We start from the raw sequence: 18425 nt of genomic DNA, 5'->3' as shown, positions 1-18425 counted from the left end.
ATAGTCACATCACATCACTTTTTTAATGTATTTTCCAGTATTTGTAACCAGTTTATTCTCAGACCTTTGACAAGAATAAGTGTTTGGATAATAAACATTTGGAGTATTTTTTTCTTGTCTTAATTTAACTCGTGATTAAAGTAAATGGAGATATTCTGTTTCTGCAATAAAAAGTAGTGCTCTTCATCACTTTGATCAACATGCTTGTGCCTACATTTTCCTCTCTCCAAAACTGAAAATGCAAATAATTGTCTCAATATAGTATTTATATTGCAGTTCTATTAATATCAGCATTATAGTCCTTTGTAAAGCTCCACATTGGAAAAGAAAGTGCTCACAAATTTAAATCAAATTGTCTGCTGCTCCCACTCTTGTTGTTTGTGTCTGTAGTCTCACTGAAGAGCCCCAGGCAAGGAACAAGACCCTTTTGTGCTATGGGCTGTGCAGGCCAGATCAAAAGATGATCCATGACCCCAAGAAATTCAGCATTGCAAATGCATGTCTATTGCTGCCTGAAAGACAACTCCTTCCAGGCTTCCAACCAGCTGAACTATAATTTCTGACTCAAGACCTCATTTATATTTAGGACAAACTGGATGAATTCCACAAAGCTAGAGAGATGGGCCTCATTAGTAGATTATCACTCTTTGAGTTGAAAGGGCTGGTGATGGAGTCCCAGGTGAACAAACAAGGTTCTGGTGCTTGGCTGTCAGTGCAGTGATCTGCTCATCTGAGCCATGGAGAACATTTGTCCTGCTGCTCGTCACAGACTGCACTCCATTTCTTTTGAACCAACTGCATCTGCCAGTTACGATGGAAACACTTTGCCTTTGAATCATCCATTTTCCCAAACGTATTCAACCCATGAGTAACTTATTAAAGATCTGCACAGACTCCCTCTTAGCCAGTCGGAGTGAAAATGAAAAAAACCAACATCCCTTGTGTTTAAAGCACTGCTGTAGAAGCGCTACATTATGTTTTTGTAATGTGAGTTTGGGAAAAGAAAAATAATTTGCTGTACTGCTAGGACTCATTACAAATGAAGAAGATTATCTTTGACTCCTTTCAGACATTTGAGTACTTCAGAGTATGATGGAGTGTCATGGTCACCATGCAGTGTTTGACAGTGACCATTTGCAAATAATTAATGTTACCATGGCACTCCCCATATAAAGCCACAGTCCATTTAATTATGTGCAGTGGCAACACTGTAGTGATCTTGAAGATAACAGCTGTAGAGGCAGTATCTGTCAGGAATTAAAAGAGGACTTGGAGAAAATTGTATTGCATTGTGAGTTAAAAAATGTGGTCACAATTTTACTGCAAATGTAAAATTGCAATAATTTCATTTGTTTCTTATTTTCCTTTATTTTTAAAGGCAATTGTTGGCTTGCTTCAGACTAGGGAAGGGAAGGGAGTTGACAAGCTCTGTGATTGAACCCCAGAATTGGAGGAGTGAATTTGCTGTTGAGCAGAAGGCCTATGATAAGTGTATATTATTAATTCAAACATATAATTTCTCAATTCTGGGAATGAGAGCATTATGCAGTGGTGATGGTGGTGATGCAAGCAGACTGCCCAGCCCCATAGGTGCTAAATAGGGAAGTTCAGAATGGACTGTGTCTGTAGAGAGGGGTTATCAGTCTCAGAGGATGTTGGTCAGTCCTACTTTTGTCACTGTATCATCTCTCTGGGAGACCTCAAAGTTTGCCTGACCCAGTCAGCAACTGGTGTGGTGATGTCCTACCATCCTGAGACTGTCCCTAGGTAGAAGAGGAGCAGAAGAGCATTGTCCCTCCATGATCCATGGAGCATTGTTCCTCCCATCAGCCTTCCCAGCACATTTGATGAAAATGCACCTTTTCTGCAGGGTGAGGTCTTGGGGAAAGGATGACCTGTGTGAATGCTGATGGCTGGCAGACTGGCAACAAACCATGGTAGCCTTGGAGGGGACATCCTGCTGTTGGGCTGGTGTCAGCCTCCTGTGCACTTGAAAGATCGCAAAGTCTTTTTGGCAAAAGGGCCCCATGCTGACAGTGCAGCTGGGGAGGGCTCCAGCTCTGCATGCACATATGCTCTGTTCCCTTGCTTAGCAGGCACAGTTTCACAACTCTAAAAAGTGACCCTGTATATTTAGCTGACTTTACTTGTTCCCCGTCAGCCTTGTACTTCAAGCTTTTTCCCATCCCCTTCCCACCTCTTCAGAGCTTGTCAGTATGTTTGCTTCAGTCCAAAGTGAAAGAGTCTCGAGTGAGTCAAGCCTGGGAGTATATTCACTTCCTCTTTTTTTATCTTGCATTCTTTAATGCTTGTGGTTCTGGATGGTGTCCACGATGGAGCAGTGTCCCATTACACAGTGTAATATGGAGCAGACACCCTCTGCTTCTTTTTGGAATCAGTATTATGCAGTGAATGGTAAGAAGGAGAACTTGGGGGAGAAAATGCAGTGCTGTGTTGGCTTAGGTTTGATTTTTGATGGGTTTGGTTTTTTTTTTTTTACTTTTCCACTTTTCATTTTTAAGTGCGACAGCTCGGTCTGTCTGCCGTGCAATCCTCCCAGCTGGCCTTCTCCAGTGTTGAAAGTGATGCTGTGCTTTTCTATTTGTACTTGTAGCTCCTGATCATTTTTTGATGTCTCTTCACTGCTTTTTATCAGTACATGTTAAATCTCTTTTTCCTTAACTCATTAATCTCTCTGGCTTTTCGAGAAGTTGTTTTCTCTCCTCATGCTCTGCTCCTTTCCTTTGTGTCATGCGTCTGTTCTAATAAACTCACCAGTTTGATCACTATCCAGTTTATTAGTCAACATATGGCAATACTCACAGTGGTCCTGTTTCAGGTATAAAAAAGGCAGTGGGCCCCTGGTACTAAGTTGTGGTTTCTTGCTTTGTGGAACTTGGTCTAGCTCAGACTTCGTCAGCGCTGATGTGCTACCTGCTGTGCAGCCCAGGCATTCCTCTGCATCCACGTTCTTGTTGCGTTGTTTTTACAGCTGTAGCACCCTGCAGCCCTTGGACCAAGACACTTATCCCCCCAGCTGATTGAGGAATACTGATTTGCTGATACTAAATATCAACAAGAATTTATGGCTCTCCTTCCTCGACTATAGTAAGCAGGTGAACTGACTCACTTTCAGGAGACCAGAGCCAGTTCATGGAGGAGTTCCTGATGATTTTTGAAGAAAGACATGCCAGAGTAGAGATCTGGGGAGCCCACACAGGCTAGGTGAGATAGGTCCTTGTCCTCTTTCCTCCTTTCTGTGGGTGTGCAACCCAGGTCAAAGTTTGGCTTTTTTTTTGAAGAGGAGATGATCAGCTATCATTTTCATGCACTGAGCTGGGCTGACATCAGTGGAGCTCTGTCGGAGTCTGACCCATTTTATTCAGTGTATGTTACATACCTCAGTACAAATGATGAAGCAGTGAATTAACACAGGCAGTGATTCACAGCAACAAACACCTCTGCAGAGGATGTTTAATCTTTCCATAGCTGCACTTTGCTGAGGAACCACCTTGTTTCCAGCCCAAAATCATCTGGGAATGCCATCTGCAGCTGGGAGGTCTCTCCTCCGTGTACCAAAACCCCCACCACCTAACTTCTGAGCATGCTTTATCTTTGCCATGCCGTAAAGGAGGGCACAGATGATCTCCAGCATCTCATGCTATGGGGACAGCAAGCACCAAATGTTGCTGTAGCTCTTGTGTCAGAAATGTGCCATGTGGTGTGAATGCATTTAGCCTCGATTGCTCCCATGGATCTCAGTGTCAGTGAGCTCAGCACTGCATATGTCTGTGCTGGTTTTGCTTTTTACTTAAACTCAGTCAGAAAGTACTGCAGAAAACCCAGCCTTGCTGTGTGTTGCTTTCTCCCTCTCTGCTGTGGGCACGTTGCTGGTGCAGAATCTGTTATAGCTATTGCAGTGTGTTTATTGTGACTGAGTGTTGTGCATTAATCTTGCAGCATCCTGTGGTGACGGAATGTCATCCTTGTTCCCCGAGTGGTGATATTCCAAGCACACCTTTTTTGCATTCTTAGGACATGAATTTTTTTATCAGTCAAAACCCAAACTGAGCAGTAGAATGAGCATCAGCAAAACACCTGGTGTCCTCCAGACTGGTTGTGGCCCAGAACAGCAGAGAGCAAGTCTGAGGTCAGATACTGGTTTCAAACCTGTAGGAGCTTTGATCAAAACACTTTGTATTTTGCATTTCACTTTCCTTCCTCTCTTGAAAGAGGAAGAGCAGCAGCTATTGCTGCATGCCACTGCTTCTGTATAAACAGTGTATTTGTTGCATAGTGCTGTTAAATATTAAGCAGTGTTATATATTTTATAAAGGTCTGATAAAGCACTTTGAAGAAGAAATTTAAAGAATAGTGATGTGCTGTTTCTGTTTCTCTTTTGATTTGCTGGGGTTTTTTTACATATGAAATAGAAAAACAAATATTTGATGTATGCTTGACTTTTTCACTTTTGATCTCTATTTTGTTTTTCCTTCAATAGTAGCCCGTCATTTCTGACCTAGCATTTTTGCAGATTTAAAGCGGTATTTTTCCAGAGTCCTTTATCCAAGTTCACACCAAAAGCGCTGTGGATTTGGACTCCACCCTCTGCCCCAGACACTCCTCAGCATGAAAGAAAAGAAAATCTGTCTTTTAGCAAGATGAAACCAACTTGGATAAACATTAGATTTGAATTGCCTGGCTCTCTCTGGAGCTGTAGATTCACGTCTTGGCTAAACAACTCCTAGCCTTTCTTTCATTTGAAATGAATATCAGTTCACAGTTTGAAGATCTTTGGAATAAGACCTTAAAAGAATGACATCTTGTCTGTTAGACACAGCCAGAAAGGATTTGTGTTTTGCCATGACTGCCTGGCAAGTCCATGGGGGACTTAGGCATATGTGGTCCTGCTTGCATCACATGGACCAGAGGTTCTGCTCAACCTCAGCCAGCCTGTGATTCTGTGACTTGCACTTTGTGCTCCAGAAAAGCTTCCCTGTTACTGGGACTATGCTGGTAAGATCCTTGAAGGTGTTTGGCGTGACATTATTTTCTCTTTGGTCTATTGTCAACAATTATACATCCATTTGATGTAAGTTCAAAGCTTACTGAAGTCATTGGAAGTTTTCAGGGATCAAGGGAATTGGATAACCTTGCCATGCAGAGACAAAACTTGTGGTGAGAATGGATTGTGCACTGCCTAAACAGGGAAACAAAATCAAGTGAAAGCTGCACTTTTTCCCCCCAGTTTTTATTGAAATTTATAACTTGTCCCATGAAAGACAGACCAAGGGCAATCTCCCATTAGCTTGCATTGTCATTTCCCATTCAGCAATTTCCTTGCACATGCAGGTCAAAGGAGAATGGATGCGCGTGTGACCTAAATCCTTCAAAACCAGGGCACAGTATTATTTTCCTCGGGAGGTCTGTCCTCTGCTTGTCCTCTGAGGGAGTTGGTTTCTCGCCCTGCAGGATCGACGACTGTTTCTGTGCCTCTCGGAAGCTGGATGCAGTTGCCACCGAGGCCAAGTTCAAGCAAGACCTGGGTTTCCGGATGCTCAACTGCGGCCGGACGGATCTGGTTAAGCAGGCCATATCCCTGCTGGGGCCGGATGGGATCAACAGCATGAGCGAGCAGGTAACGGCATGGACATTCATGGAAGCAGCTGTGCAGTGGGAGAGTTTTGTCTGCTTGTCACAGGAAATGAGCCCCAGCTTTCAGCTCTACGTAGACAGGACCCTAATGCTTCCTCTTCGTTGAGTTAAAGCACTGCCAGGTGAACATCTACACTAAGTGAGGTCGTTTTGAGTTGTATCAATTTGCCTGTACTGAGGTAACTCAGCATGAGGGTGACTGCATCCCCTGAAATATTCTTAACAGTGAACTGAGTCGAGTGAAGGCAGAGGAAGATCCCAAGGGAGCTTAGTGTTGAGAATACTTGAAACTGCTTCAGAGCCGTGCACAGTGCTGTGAGACAGGGCTTTGTGAGGTGAGCAGCCTTGCACTGCGCACAGCTCTGGGATCTGTCACCACTTCATGTGCACCACCCAGCCTGTCAGTGAATGGTTAATTGCTGATGCTGTTTAATGGATTTCAGTCCAGTTTGAACCTCGCAGATGTGAAAGTATCTCTGCAGTTACCCCTCCACTGGTTATCGTGGCCAACATCCACCAGTTGAAGAGCCTAAATTTCCTTGGAGTTACCCCTCTGTGAGGCTGGTGGCTGTGCCTGGGGTTAAAGCTGCCCTCTGCAGCTGCCTACTGGCAGCTGTCTGCAGTACCATAGTGCTCACCAAGGTGGTTCCCCCTTCCCAGAGGGAGATGATGGCTATGAATATTAACCTTTCCTTTTGAAATAGAGTCCCCTGACCTTTCTGGTGCCCCTGATGAAAGTTTATTGCTGCGTGTTCCCAGAGCTGTGCCATCATTTTTGACATGAGCCAGGTGGCTGCCATCTCTCAGGTGGTCACGAGGGACAAGAGCTGGAGTGTTCATGGGTTTAGGTCTTCTGAGATGAAAGCTGTTCCAGGAATGTGAATTACATTGCTGTTCAGTGGCTTCAGTCTGAGTTAGTATTGCAGATTCATCTGAGAAAAGCTTTAGAAGAGGGTAATACTTCCTGAAAAAAATACAGTATTGAACTGCTCATTCCAAGGTTCATACTTTTTAAAATTATTGTTATTTTAAGTTAGTCTGAACCTGGAAACTTTTCACAGCATATTTCCTCTGTCCTCCAGGCTGAAAACTGGGAACACTCTGGCTTGATTCATCAAAGTACCTAATCATATGCTTAACTCTGAACACATGCTTTTACATCCTATTTGAGTGAAAGTTAAGCCTGTGCTTAAATGTCTCGCTGGATCAAATGTCCCACATCTTGCAGGATCCCACATCTTGCAGGACAGAGCCCTAGGTCATACAAAGCTGAAAGAAAGACAGTAATTTCACATTTTGCCAAAAGCCAAAGGCCCCTTATGTTGGTTGTACACATTGTTACTGCGTTCCTGTGTGTGCTTCGAACACTAATGATGGGCTCATTAAAAATCCATTCCTCCCACGTGCAGAGAGGGGTGAGTGGTGCTGCAGCACAAGGCTGAGCTGCAGGGCAAGCCTGGGGGGACTGGCAGAGGCAAAAGCACTGGGACAGGAGTACGAGGGAAGGGGAGATTAAAATCCTCATTAACTCTTTAAATCCCTGACACTGCAGCATAACATTCTGGGCCCCTTTTAGTCAGTGTTAGATCCTTGTTCAGCTGCAGCAGGGTCAGGACCTCTTGCGTGGTTCCCAGGCTGAGCTTTTGCTCCGGATGTTGCCGCAGGACTCCTCGCTGTGGCTGCCCACGTGCTGTGTCTTGCAGGGGGAGCCCCAGCACTGGGGCTCAGATTGGTTTTCAGATTCTTTTCTACAGATCTGATTAGACCCCGTGTGCTCAATGAACGCTTGAATTAATTATCCAGTGATGCCACTTACAGAAACTGAAAAGCCAGTTGAAGGAACATGTATTTAATTTTAAGCTGCTACCCCATCCTCATATTCCAAGGCCCAAGCACAATTTTTTGTAATTTGCGTGGTCCTGTTTGTTCCTGTAGTGTTTACTGACTGCCAAAGGAAATCTTTTGCCACTGGCTGTGGCTGAAGTCCTTTCAAATTCTCTTTGCAAATAGCTTCAAGTCACCCAAGAACTCTCCTTGCCTAGGGTGAACTTACTTTTTCTCAATAATGGCATGAGGACCCAAGTGCTTATTCCATGAGTACACTGCAGATTGGATCCTCTGAAATGCTCCATGTCTTTCAGGGAGGACCTAAAAACCTTGCAGGCATAAACATTGTTTTGTATTGTCTCTACAGGAGCAGCCTTCCCTTCATACAAACAAGAATACTGGGGTAGTTCAGCAAAAACAGTGATGCTGGGCTCTTGCTAAGAAGAGCAGTGTCACAGCTCAGTGTCTGGCCAGGACAGGTACCTCCAGTTTCCCTGAAAATAACTTCCCTTCATAGCAGCACTTGGGTTAAAGAGCAAATGGACTGTGGTCTGACAGCAGATTTACTGGGGGACCTCGAGGCAGGCTGTAAACATGCATCAGAGGTAGCTGCATGCTTCAGGAGATTTACTGCAAAGCAACTGGTGGCTGTTGGTCAGCCCCCCCTAGTGTACTTAATAAGTAGCTTTTGCTGTTATAATTTGCAGTAGGCTTAATAATTTTGTTCATGGTTTCATCTGGACTCATTACCGCAGCCACAGCAGTACTTCCCTAAAGGGAAATGGTGATCAGGCATAGCAGGTATTTCAGATTAATACAAATTGCATTGTGGTGATTCTGTAGTGAAGGGTTACTTAATCCACTTTTTCTCCAAGCAGGGCTGTGTTTTCCTAGAGCCAGTAATGTGCAACAAAGCTGTCTGGCATTTCATTTGAAATTAAGTCCATGTTTGCTAGGGAGTGCTATACAAAGCCTTGACATTTTCAGCCCCTTACAGTATCCATGTTGAAAAAGCTGTGCTCAAATCTGACTGATCTTAAAAGGAGCTTGAGATGTTTTAAAGGCTCTTTTAGTAATTGAAAAGTTGGGTTTTAAGACACTCTGATCATAGAAAACTGAATAGAATTCTTGTCTTTCTAAAATACCAGTGGAAATAATGGTTGCTTTGGTGAAAACACGTCTCCTTTGGGGCTCCAAAGACAAAAGTGCTCAGTTTAGTATACGATGGAGGTGAGGCTGGCGAGCCTAGTTTCACTCACCATGCTGAAGACAACATGAAAAATACAAGCAGTTAGCACAAGTGACAACAAAAATGGAGATTTTTACCAAAATGTTTGACTTTTGCTAGTCTGAGGGGCATGTTTGTAGCAGAGGTAATGGCTTTCATTAAATACATGCTGTTAGTCTTGATGATATATACTTAAATAATTGTTTTTAAAAATCAAAGAGAGTTCTGTGTTAAATTTGTCAATTCCTTTGTTTTTTAACTCCAAAAAATGACTAGGGCATGACTCCACTGATGTATGCTTGTGTCAGGGGTGATGAGGCTATGGTGCAGATGCTGCTAGATGCTGGAGCAGATCTGAATGCTGAGGTGAGGACTTTTTGTTGGTTGTATCTTTTTTCTGTTGTTTGTTTACATCTTAAATTACTCCCTGAAAATACCTCCCGTAGCGGAGCGAAAATCTCAAGCATGAAAAAGAAAACAAATCCATTTTATCTGGGATTGGGACCACTTGAAATGATCAGTGAAATCAAATGGCATTAGGTTAACACTGGGATTCACTGCACAGAAGGGGTCCAGTCACCGGAGTTAACCCACAGGTAACAGTGATTTACTTGTGTTTGCACACTGCAAATGAATACAGGCATTAATTGGCACTAGCCCTGGGCCCAGCTCTAATGCTATTACAAGGACTCACTGAATCTCAGCTGACTTTAAGTGAAGAAGGTGAAAGAAACACCCATCTGGTAACTTGCCAAAACTCAGCATTTCTATGCATATGGATGTTCCAAGTATGCATCCCCAGCACACAAGAGCCATATAGGTTGTATTGTTTTGTTTTACAAAGTGCCTTGGGCTAAAAACTGTTGGATGAGGAGCTTGAAGCTTCCAGAATATAAATGTCTCATTGATGAATGCATATCACAAACTCAGACAATCTGTCCGCCAAACAGATTGTTGTCCAACCCAGTGCAATGCAGGTATGTACATTTTTTAAGAGTCATTTGAAAATCCGTGAAGAGTTATTTGTTAATGATTCCAGTTTCAATTTGTTGAGGTCATGAGTAAATTAAGCTGTCTGCTTCACTTATCTGTGTTCCATCTGTTCTGTTTGGACTTGAGCAAGCTGATAAATTGGGAGTCACTGCTTCAGACAGACGTTTTGCGCTTTTAAAAAGTCCAATTTAAAAAATGGAAACTGATGTCCGCCATAGGAGACTGACAGTGTTACTACCATGTTGTGAAATCAGCTGGTGATTTCAGTTCCCCACAGCCAAGCACACGACCCTCAGAGCTGGCAGTAACTGAATGATTGAACCCCTAGTCAGACCAAAGACTGGATGGGCAGGGAGGTTGATCTCTTCCTTAACCCTGCCTCGTGGCTCAGATGTGAAGTGGCATTTGGTTCCTAGGATGAATTTTCATTAGGAGCAGGCCTCCCAATTGCTCCAGTAATCTTCCAGGCTTGAATCAAATGCAAATTTAAACAGTTTTGTCTTCCTGAAACTGCTGACATATGAGAGAATAACTCCAGTGAGGAATGTGAACCTCCCCAATTCACTGCTGTAGAGTGTTTGCTCTAAAATCAAATGAAAACACTTTTGGACAAGAACTGTGAATAATTATGGTGTGCAATTATACGATGATTTGTGCACACCACAACCAACTGTGCAAATTGGGCAATTACGGCAAAAAAAAAGGCAAATCAACCATGAACAAAAATAAATACTCTGTCAGGTGCTGCATAATTTTCTCCCTTTCACTTTGCAAATATGTTTCCAAAAGTAGCCTCAAATGCTGGGCACCTCCCTTTTTGATTGCCCACCCTAAGTGAAAATGGACTCATTTCCAGATGTGCTGAGAAGCTGCAGTTTGCTCTGTACTCAGTGGGACCTGTAGCTGCTCAGCCAGCCTCATCCTTAAAAGCTTGTTCAGGCACAGGTCTTTTGTAAACACTGTGTTGGAGAGAACTCTGACTTGGAAAAAAAAATAACCAAAAAAACACCCAGGAAAAACCAACAAAACAAAAAGGAGCAAAGGAGTTTAAATGACTTCATTTTCCTTGCTGCTTTCCATGGACTGCCCCAAACAGTGGTGGGAACCATGCTTGAGGAGGAGCTGGGTGCATTCACTGATCCATGGTCCTGCCCATCCTTCCCCTCTGCTGCTCTTGCTCCACATCCCAAACCCCAAGGCTTGAGCTGCTCAATCCTATTCCTTGTGACCCAGCCCAGCCCCTAAGAAGCCCTGTATCCTTGTTCAGAGGCCAGCACACTCCTTGTGGTGCCCTTTGAGCTCTCTGTTGGGCAAATCTGGGTGGTAACAGCCAGGTGCTGGTGCAGATCTTGCAAGCTGTGGGATCTGCATGCACAGGTCTTCAGATTTTGCCCTCATCCCTGTCCTTGGGACTGAGGGCCTGCATCTAGCAAAACCCTGCATGTGGCACTTGGAAATGTGAGCTGCTGCTGGAACTGGATATTTAATGACTGGCCCTGCTCCCCTGTATGGATTAAAGTGCTTCAGACAAGGTAGTGAAAGCAGAGCTGGCTGGTGAGACAGAGAGATGGTGCATCTTTTACTCTGATTTTAGTCCTCCTCTGAAGATCAATAACAAGATTTTGAGTTTTAGTGTCACACTCCATCTGAGTGCACAGCCTTGGATTGCAAATGTTCATTAGATTCTACCAGCTCTGTGAACCTCATCAATATTAATACCCCCATCTTTAAGACAGGGAAACTGAAGCAAAGAATGGTTATTCATCTTCCCCAATGTCTACATTAGAGGCACCAGGCACCAAGGCATAGAAAATAGAAGGAGCAACCTGAAGAATAGCATTTTGTTTTCTAAGGATATAGTTTGCATCTCTTTTAACTGTCACCACCCAGCACTTTTAGCTGAACTCAGACAGGAGAAGGCAGTAAAAGAGATTTTCTTAAACGTTTCTGAAGTGACACTCTGCCCCATCACTTTTCAGACTTTTTTTTTCCCCTCTGGTGAGAGAGGAAGAGCCTGGAAGAATGCCTGCAAACTCCAGGGTAGGGCTTGTGATGTGTCTTTCATGACAGCAGTGACAAAAGTACTGATTTAAGTGCAAAGAAATTTGGCTGGGCCTGGAGCAATCCCAAGACCCAGGGCTGTTGGTACATGGCCTGGTGAAGTCAGTGGGAGTGGTCTTTAGCTGTAAATGTTCTGATCCATCCTTACTTCCCCAGTGTGTGCTGTTATAACCAGCTGTGGATGTTTTGCCCTTGTGCAAAAGAATCTGGTGGCCAGTGGTTTAGATGGAGCTACAGTAGTTGGTAAAAGACTTCATTTGGTAAGAACTCAAATCAAGCTGTCAAATCAGTGCAGTTTTAATATTGAGAAAAATTTTGCAGTAAAAAAAATGAAGCCAATATTTTTTTAAAGCACCTTTCCCAGGTTTTCTATTTCACTTACTCCCTCACATGCCTGGCTTTCAGGCAAGTTGAATTTTGTTACATATAGCTCTTTAAAAAAATAACTTTAATTTGTTTATAGGTTGTCAGTACTGCTCATAAATACCCATCCGTCCACCCTGAGACCCGCCATTGGACAGCTCTGACATTTGCTGTGTTGCATGGACATATTCCTGTAGTTCAGGTATTATTGTATTTCCCTACCTGCATCTCATTCTTTCTTTTTTCTCCTCTTCAGTTCTAATTACATCCATCTCAAACCAGCATCCTCTTGTCATACTCATATTGGTTACTTCTGCTTCAAGAGTGTACTGATACATGATAGACTTACAAAGTGAATATGGTGTCAAAACTTAACCAATATGAGGCTTAAACAGGACAATTTTAAAGCAGAGTTGCACCAAAGAAAGTCTGACAACTCCTTGTGCTCCTTCCTGACCACTTGTTTTATGTGTTTGTTTATTCATTCATTGCACTTTCTTACACTGTAATATTCTAGCAAACACAAAAGTGCTGCCTTGGTGGGAGAGAGGTGGACAACAGCCCTCGTGCTGCTCCAGAGGGGGAGAATCCCGACTCTCTTTAGCCCATCCAGGTGTCATGTGGGATGTGCTGGTTCTGTGCTTTGGCATCTCAAAAGTTGGGAAGGTTTATTCTTCAGAACAGCTGTGTCTGTGACACACTCAAGCACCAAAACTTTGAAGGCCTTAAGACAGAAATGGCCAAGAGGGGGCTGGAGCACAAGCTCCATCCTGCTCTCTTTGGCCACTTTTGTTTTCAGCACTGCTGCTACTTACGTGGAAGTGTCCCCGATGGAGACCACAGCTTTTGGACTCATTGCTGCAATTGGTTCTTAAGAGTTGCCTTTCTTTTGGTCTTCATATAAAAGATGGAGACAATTGAAATCTGATCCATTTTTGGATGGTGCTGGGCTTCTAGAAGACCATGAAGGAAGGATGCTTGTCGGGCTAACTTTCTTCCATCTCCAGTGCATTACTTCCTAACACTGACCTTATCCCATTTCCCATCAAAAATGCTGGGTTACACTTTTTTGGCTCTGAAGTTGGACGCTGGAGCTTCTGATGTTTGGCAGCGTAAAATGAGCGAAAAAAGGAATGAATTTGCCTCTGTGAAACAATGGGCAGAATTTGCATGTCACGTGTCTCCATTGTATTGGGTTTGCAGATAACAAGAAGCATTAGATTCTCATTTGTCACTGTTCATGAACTCTTCAGAGTGTGATACCCCCAAATGCTCTAAATGGTGAATTTTTTTTCTAGCTATTGCTGGATGCTGGAGCAAAGGTAGAAGGTTCCTTAGAACATGGAGAGGAAAATTACTCTGAAACTCCTTTACAGCTGGCAGCAGCGGCTGGTAAGGACTTTCTTCCTCCTCCCATTGTAACAATTCCTCAGCTGGGATCTCTGGTTTAGGTGAGCAACTACTGGGTTTCAAAAGGAGTAAAATTGCATCTCTTGCCTTGCAGGAAATTTTGAACTGGTCAGTTTGCTGTTGGAGCGAGGAGCTGACCCCATGATAGGAACAATGTACAGGAATGGCATTTCCATGACTCCACAAGGTGACATGAACTCTTTCAGTCAGGCTGCTGCACATGGACACAGGTAGAGTGGGAACAAGTCTAGTGGCATCCCTCATGTGCTACTTTTTTGCCTGGGCATCCAGTTTGAGCAGATGGGTGAAATTTCTGCATGAACAATTGAACATGCCACCAACTGAGCAGAGCCGTAAGGCTTTCTGCTAGCATGCGAATTAAACCAGTTGGTGGTACAAGCTCCATTTTGATTTCTGATGTAAAAAAAAAAAAAAAGGAAGGGGACTTCTTGTGGTATGTTCAATGCAGTGGTTGTTAAATGGCAGCTGATGTGACAGCAGAGAGGAATGTCAAAAACATTCCTTCTGAATTTCTTGATATTTTTCTCAGGTTTGAGTGAATTTGTCTGTACTGCTGCAGCCTTAATTTTGTTGAATAGATTTTCTGCATCTATGTTTACTGTAAAGTCCTGTGTGTCTTAATGTTGTTTGTATGCTGCAAATATAAAAAAAAAAAGAACTACTGAGATGAGCACCCGGCATGCATGACTTTGCAACGCTCAGGAGTTGACTGCAGTGTAATGAATTAGTATCATGATCTTCACACTCCTACTTTTCTGATTGTAGCCATCCAGAGGAACATAGATACAGGTTAGAGACAGTACCTACCGTGTGTTTGCTTACAGATGAGCTGCCAGTCTAACAACATGCTCACGGCACGTCAGGGCGGGTTCAACAGCTCTGTCCATCTGGAGCCTGCAGGGATCCCTGGCACAGACGGGATACTTTGGGTGTTGAAGTCATACATTCTCTCAGTGTGAATGGAAGCCACAGGCCTGAGGAGAACCTAGGGTTCTCTGTGGCTTGGCTGCTGGCTGTCCATGTCACAGACTCTAGCTCTTGTGTTCCTACCTGTATAATGCTCACACACATCTCCTTCCTTCCATCTCTGCCCTAAATTAGTTTGGGACACGCCATGCTGCAGTGTAAGTGGGAGCAGGAGGGACACTGGTATACAAGGAGGGTGGACTGGGAGCCAGCCTGGTTTCTCTTCTCACAGCTGCAAAACCAAGGGAAACTACTGAGGTTGATGATTTATTCTGGTATGAACCTGAGGGCACAAAGTCTCTGAGTTTGGGTTTTGTTATTTGATGGCCCAGCTGGATCAGTGGCTTTGTAGAGTAGCCCCAGCTGTGCTTGAACCTGCCCTGACTGGCCCTGTTGAATGTCTAGCTGCTCTAGCTTTCCCAGACTGCTTTGAGTGTGAATCGAGTGGTGGTGCTTTCAGTAGCTCCAGGCAGCTCCCTTCTCAGGTGGCTGCCATGGTGGGAGTCCCAAGAGCTTGTCCAGAGGCACCTTGGCCTTCCCTGAAGAAGTCTTGAGTCACATTTAGCTCACGAGTCTTTGTTCCCACAAGATGCCGCCCCTCGTGGCATCTGTGCGGTTCGTGTCACGACAGCAGTGACTTGCAGACGTGTCCCAGGCAGTGCAGGTGGGCTAGCGGGAGCTGTGCTTGCCTTGGGTCTGCTCTCAGCTGGTTCTGCCATTAGCTGGAGTAATTTCTTGGGTAGGTGTCCTAATTTGCCACACAGCGAGTAAGCCCAGTGCAGTGAAAGCATGGCCACTGACTGCTCTCCCTTTCCTCTCCTCTCCTGCCCCCTCTCTCCCTCTGTGTCATGCTGTGATTGACAGGAATGTTTTCCGCAAGCTGCTTGCTCAGCCGGAGAAGGAGAAGAGCGATATCCTGTCCCTGGAGGAGATCCTGGCTGAGGGCACGGACTTGCCCGACTCGGCAGCAGCTCCTCTCTGCGCCAGCCGCAACAGCAAGGCCAAGCTGAAGGCCCTGAAGGAGGCCATGTACCACAGCGCCGAGCACGGCTACGTGGACGTCACCATCGACATCCGGAGCATAGGTCAGTGCTGGCCTCCTTCCTCTGCTTCCGCCAGGGAAGGACCACTCTGAGAAACGTGTCCCTCTTGACAGGCTGTTGCTTAAACCAGCCACGGTCACATCTTCCTCAGCTCTTTCGGAATGGAAAGTGGTGGGAGATCTGACAGGTTCCCAACCCATTCCAGCTCCACAGCACACCCTGTTCAGGGGCCAGTGGCTTTTTTCTGCAGGACACAGTGGTTTCCACCAGGAGCCATCTGCACTGCTGCATGGCAGAGTGTAGGTAAGGCTCTGGGACAGTGTTCAGCTGTCATGGGCCACTTCCAGCTGCTTCTCTTTTGCACTCTGCTTTAAAGCAGTCCACCATTAAAACAACTTTATTTTCTGAGACTCTGAAGGCAGGAGCAGGGAGCTGACTCCTTGGTATGTCAGCTCTGCCAGTGAGGGACTTGAACATAATACCAGCCCCTGGTGAAGTTGCTTCTGCCTGTGGGCAGGGTGGTTGTGTGACGCAGATGGAAATCGATCTGGACTGTGTGTTTACCATCCCCATTCATCTGTTCACAGAGAAATAGAGACCCAAGTGCCTGGTGTGCCTCTGCCTGGGGGGGTGCTCCAGTCCTGGGGCCATGGGATGTGGGTCAGAGCGTGCAGTGGACTGTGCAGGCAAAGATCTGGAAATGAATGAGAGGAGAGTGGCAGGGGTGCTCTGCAGGCAGTGAACATTTTCTGACATAGAAGGAAAAACCTTCACTTGCCAAACACCAGGCTTATATTTCCTTCCACTCCATTCTATAAGAGCAGAAAGTAGGTCACATCCAGCCTCATGCCTGCAGAGGTACATCAGCTCCATGTGCTTTCTTGCTCAGTGCATGGGAGCAGTTCCCTTTAACTTCCTGGAGAGTGGCTCTGCCATGACAAGCTGCTTGAAAAGGGCTGATCTGCTTAACTTGCTCAGTGCTCTTTAGGGAAAATGCTAATGATCAGGAGAGGACATGGGGTATCACTTAAAGCAAGTTTTAATCTGAAGACCACCAATTTGAATCCAGGTAGGTAGGGACCAAAATCAGTTTTTTTCACCTTTTAATGGCTCTCCAGGGTCACATTCAAACAAATGAGCTAGTGTAAATCTAGTTTCCAAAAGGCTTTTGCAACGCAGAGCACCATAGCAATTACCACAAATTGGTAGTCTCAGCAGAGAAGCTGAAGGCTAGATGAGCAGAGAGACCACAGTCTTCTCTCTTAGCATTTGGAGGAAAGCCTCTGTGCATTAGCTCTGGGATGTACTGATAACCATCAGCCTTCTCAAGTAGGGATAAATAGAAATTTGATTTCTTGAATGATTTTGCAGCTTTCGCTTGAAATCTTAATATCAGCAAAGGTAAAAAAGCAGAAGGGCACGTCGTTGCCTGGAGCTGGGATGAGCTGTGTCCTCTGTGTGCAGGTGTTCCCTGGACGCTGCACACGTGGCTGGAGTCTCTGCGCACGTCCTTCCAGCAGCACCGACGGCCCCTCATCCAGTGCTTGCTCAAGGAGTTCAAGTCCATTCAGGAAGAGGAGTACACTGAGGAGCTCATCACACAAGGGCTGCCTCTGATGTTTGAGATACTAAAGGCCAGCAAGGTAGGATGAAATTGTGTGTTTCAAAGCAAATCAGCCTTTTTCCCATCCTATAAGACACGAAAGCTTGCAATGTTATTTTTGAACAGTTCTCCCAAAGGTTGTTTAGACTATACAGGATTATTATTATCTGGATTGATATGTATCTCGGGGTTTTTTCACTGTGGAACCATGGGTTATAAACACACAGGCTAATCACTGCTCCTACTAGAACATCCTAATAACCACATGCTAACGGTAAGCTGGAGAGACAACAACAAAAGTGATGCATAGTGGTGAAATTAAAGTCAAAAGGGTCATGGCAGTGTGGCAAGAGATGTTGATAACCAAGCCAACCCAAAGAGTAATTTCACCCAGCTTGCTTTACAGAACTATACAACAAAGCTAATATTCATGTTTATTTTGGATTTCTTTAGCTTGTCATGATTTTATCTTCCCTTCATGTGGGATTTGGACTTCTAAAGCTTGTGAGGAGACTGGTTTCTACGAGCAAAGAAAAGGATAATTTTTTCAAATTTTCTGTGTATGTGTTTGTACTTGCAGGTTCCCCAGATTTATTCTTTCAGCTGACTTTTTTTAGCCAAGCAAATCAGACTAACAGAACCTTTCCAAGGAGGTACCATTGGGTATGGAAGTATAATGGCAAAAGGGATGATCATGGAGCTGGCAAGGAGAGGGAAATGTCTTACCTAGTGAAGAATTTAAAACTTGTTATAACCAATAGTCTCTTCTCTACCAGTCCCCCTGAGAGTCAGTCACTGTTCACTGTTACCAGAATAACACTGTAGTGATGAAAAGCATCAAAATTATTTGACTGGTGTTCTTTTTCCTCATACTCCACAATACATGTCAGTATGGCCTTCTAATTGTTAAACTGAAAGCAAGTAACTTTCATCACCCAACTCTATGTGTAACAGCAAGGAGCAAATAATTTTTAGCAATAGCCTAAATAATGTGAAAAGGGGACAGGTTCTGGTGTAGGTACTCAATACTAGATATTCCAGACTTGGTATAGCTAATGATGGCCTACTTGGATTTATTTCTTGTATCTTGCTGCAAAAGCAGGCTTGGACTAGAGTCTTAAGCAAATCCTGCGTATTTGTTCCAGTATTGTTCTGATTTTTGCTCCCATGAGCCTTGCCTTTGCAAGGTAATAGTTTGTATTGGATGAGTATTTATGGAGAATATTTTGAGATAGGTTTTAGGAAATTGTTCCAA

At 44.4% G+C, this 18425-nt stretch overlaps 1 protein-coding gene across 6 annotated transcripts in view; it reads left to right on the top strand.

Annotated features, from left to right (window-relative positions):
• Positions 1-18425, top strand: part of ABTB3 (ankyrin repeat and BTB domain containing 3) — a 162746-nt gene that overhangs the window by 123406 nt on the left and 20915 nt on the right. Inside the window, exons 5-12 of one of the 6 annotated variants that reach the window (XM_064702510.1) lie at positions 5473-5638; positions 8987-9076; positions 12228-12329; positions 13426-13519; positions 13632-13767; positions 14324-14347; positions 15389-15609; positions 17032-17210. In XM_064702510.1, the coding sequence (XP_064558580.1) occupies positions 5473-5638; positions 8987-9076; positions 12228-12329; positions 13426-13519; positions 13632-13767; positions 14324-14347; positions 15389-15609; positions 17032-17210 (1012 nt within the window). The remainder of the gene's footprint in view (positions 1-5472; positions 5639-8986; positions 9077-12227; positions 12330-13425; positions 13520-13631; positions 13768-14323; positions 14348-15388; positions 15610-17031; positions 17211-18425) is intronic. The other 5 variants (XM_064702512.1, XM_064702513.1, XM_064702511.1 and 2 more) reach the window with 5 other exon arrangements.

Source organism: Zonotrichia leucophrys, chromosome 1A (assembly GCF_028769735.1).
Source record: "Zonotrichia leucophrys gambelii isolate GWCS_2022_RI chromosome 1A, RI_Zleu_2.0, whole genome shotgun sequence".
NCBI lineage: Eukaryota > Metazoa > Chordata > Aves > Passeriformes > Passerellidae > Zonotrichia > Zonotrichia leucophrys.
The sequence above is the reverse complement of the archived record's forward strand: the minus strand, read 5'-3'. Positions and strand labels throughout refer to the sequence as shown.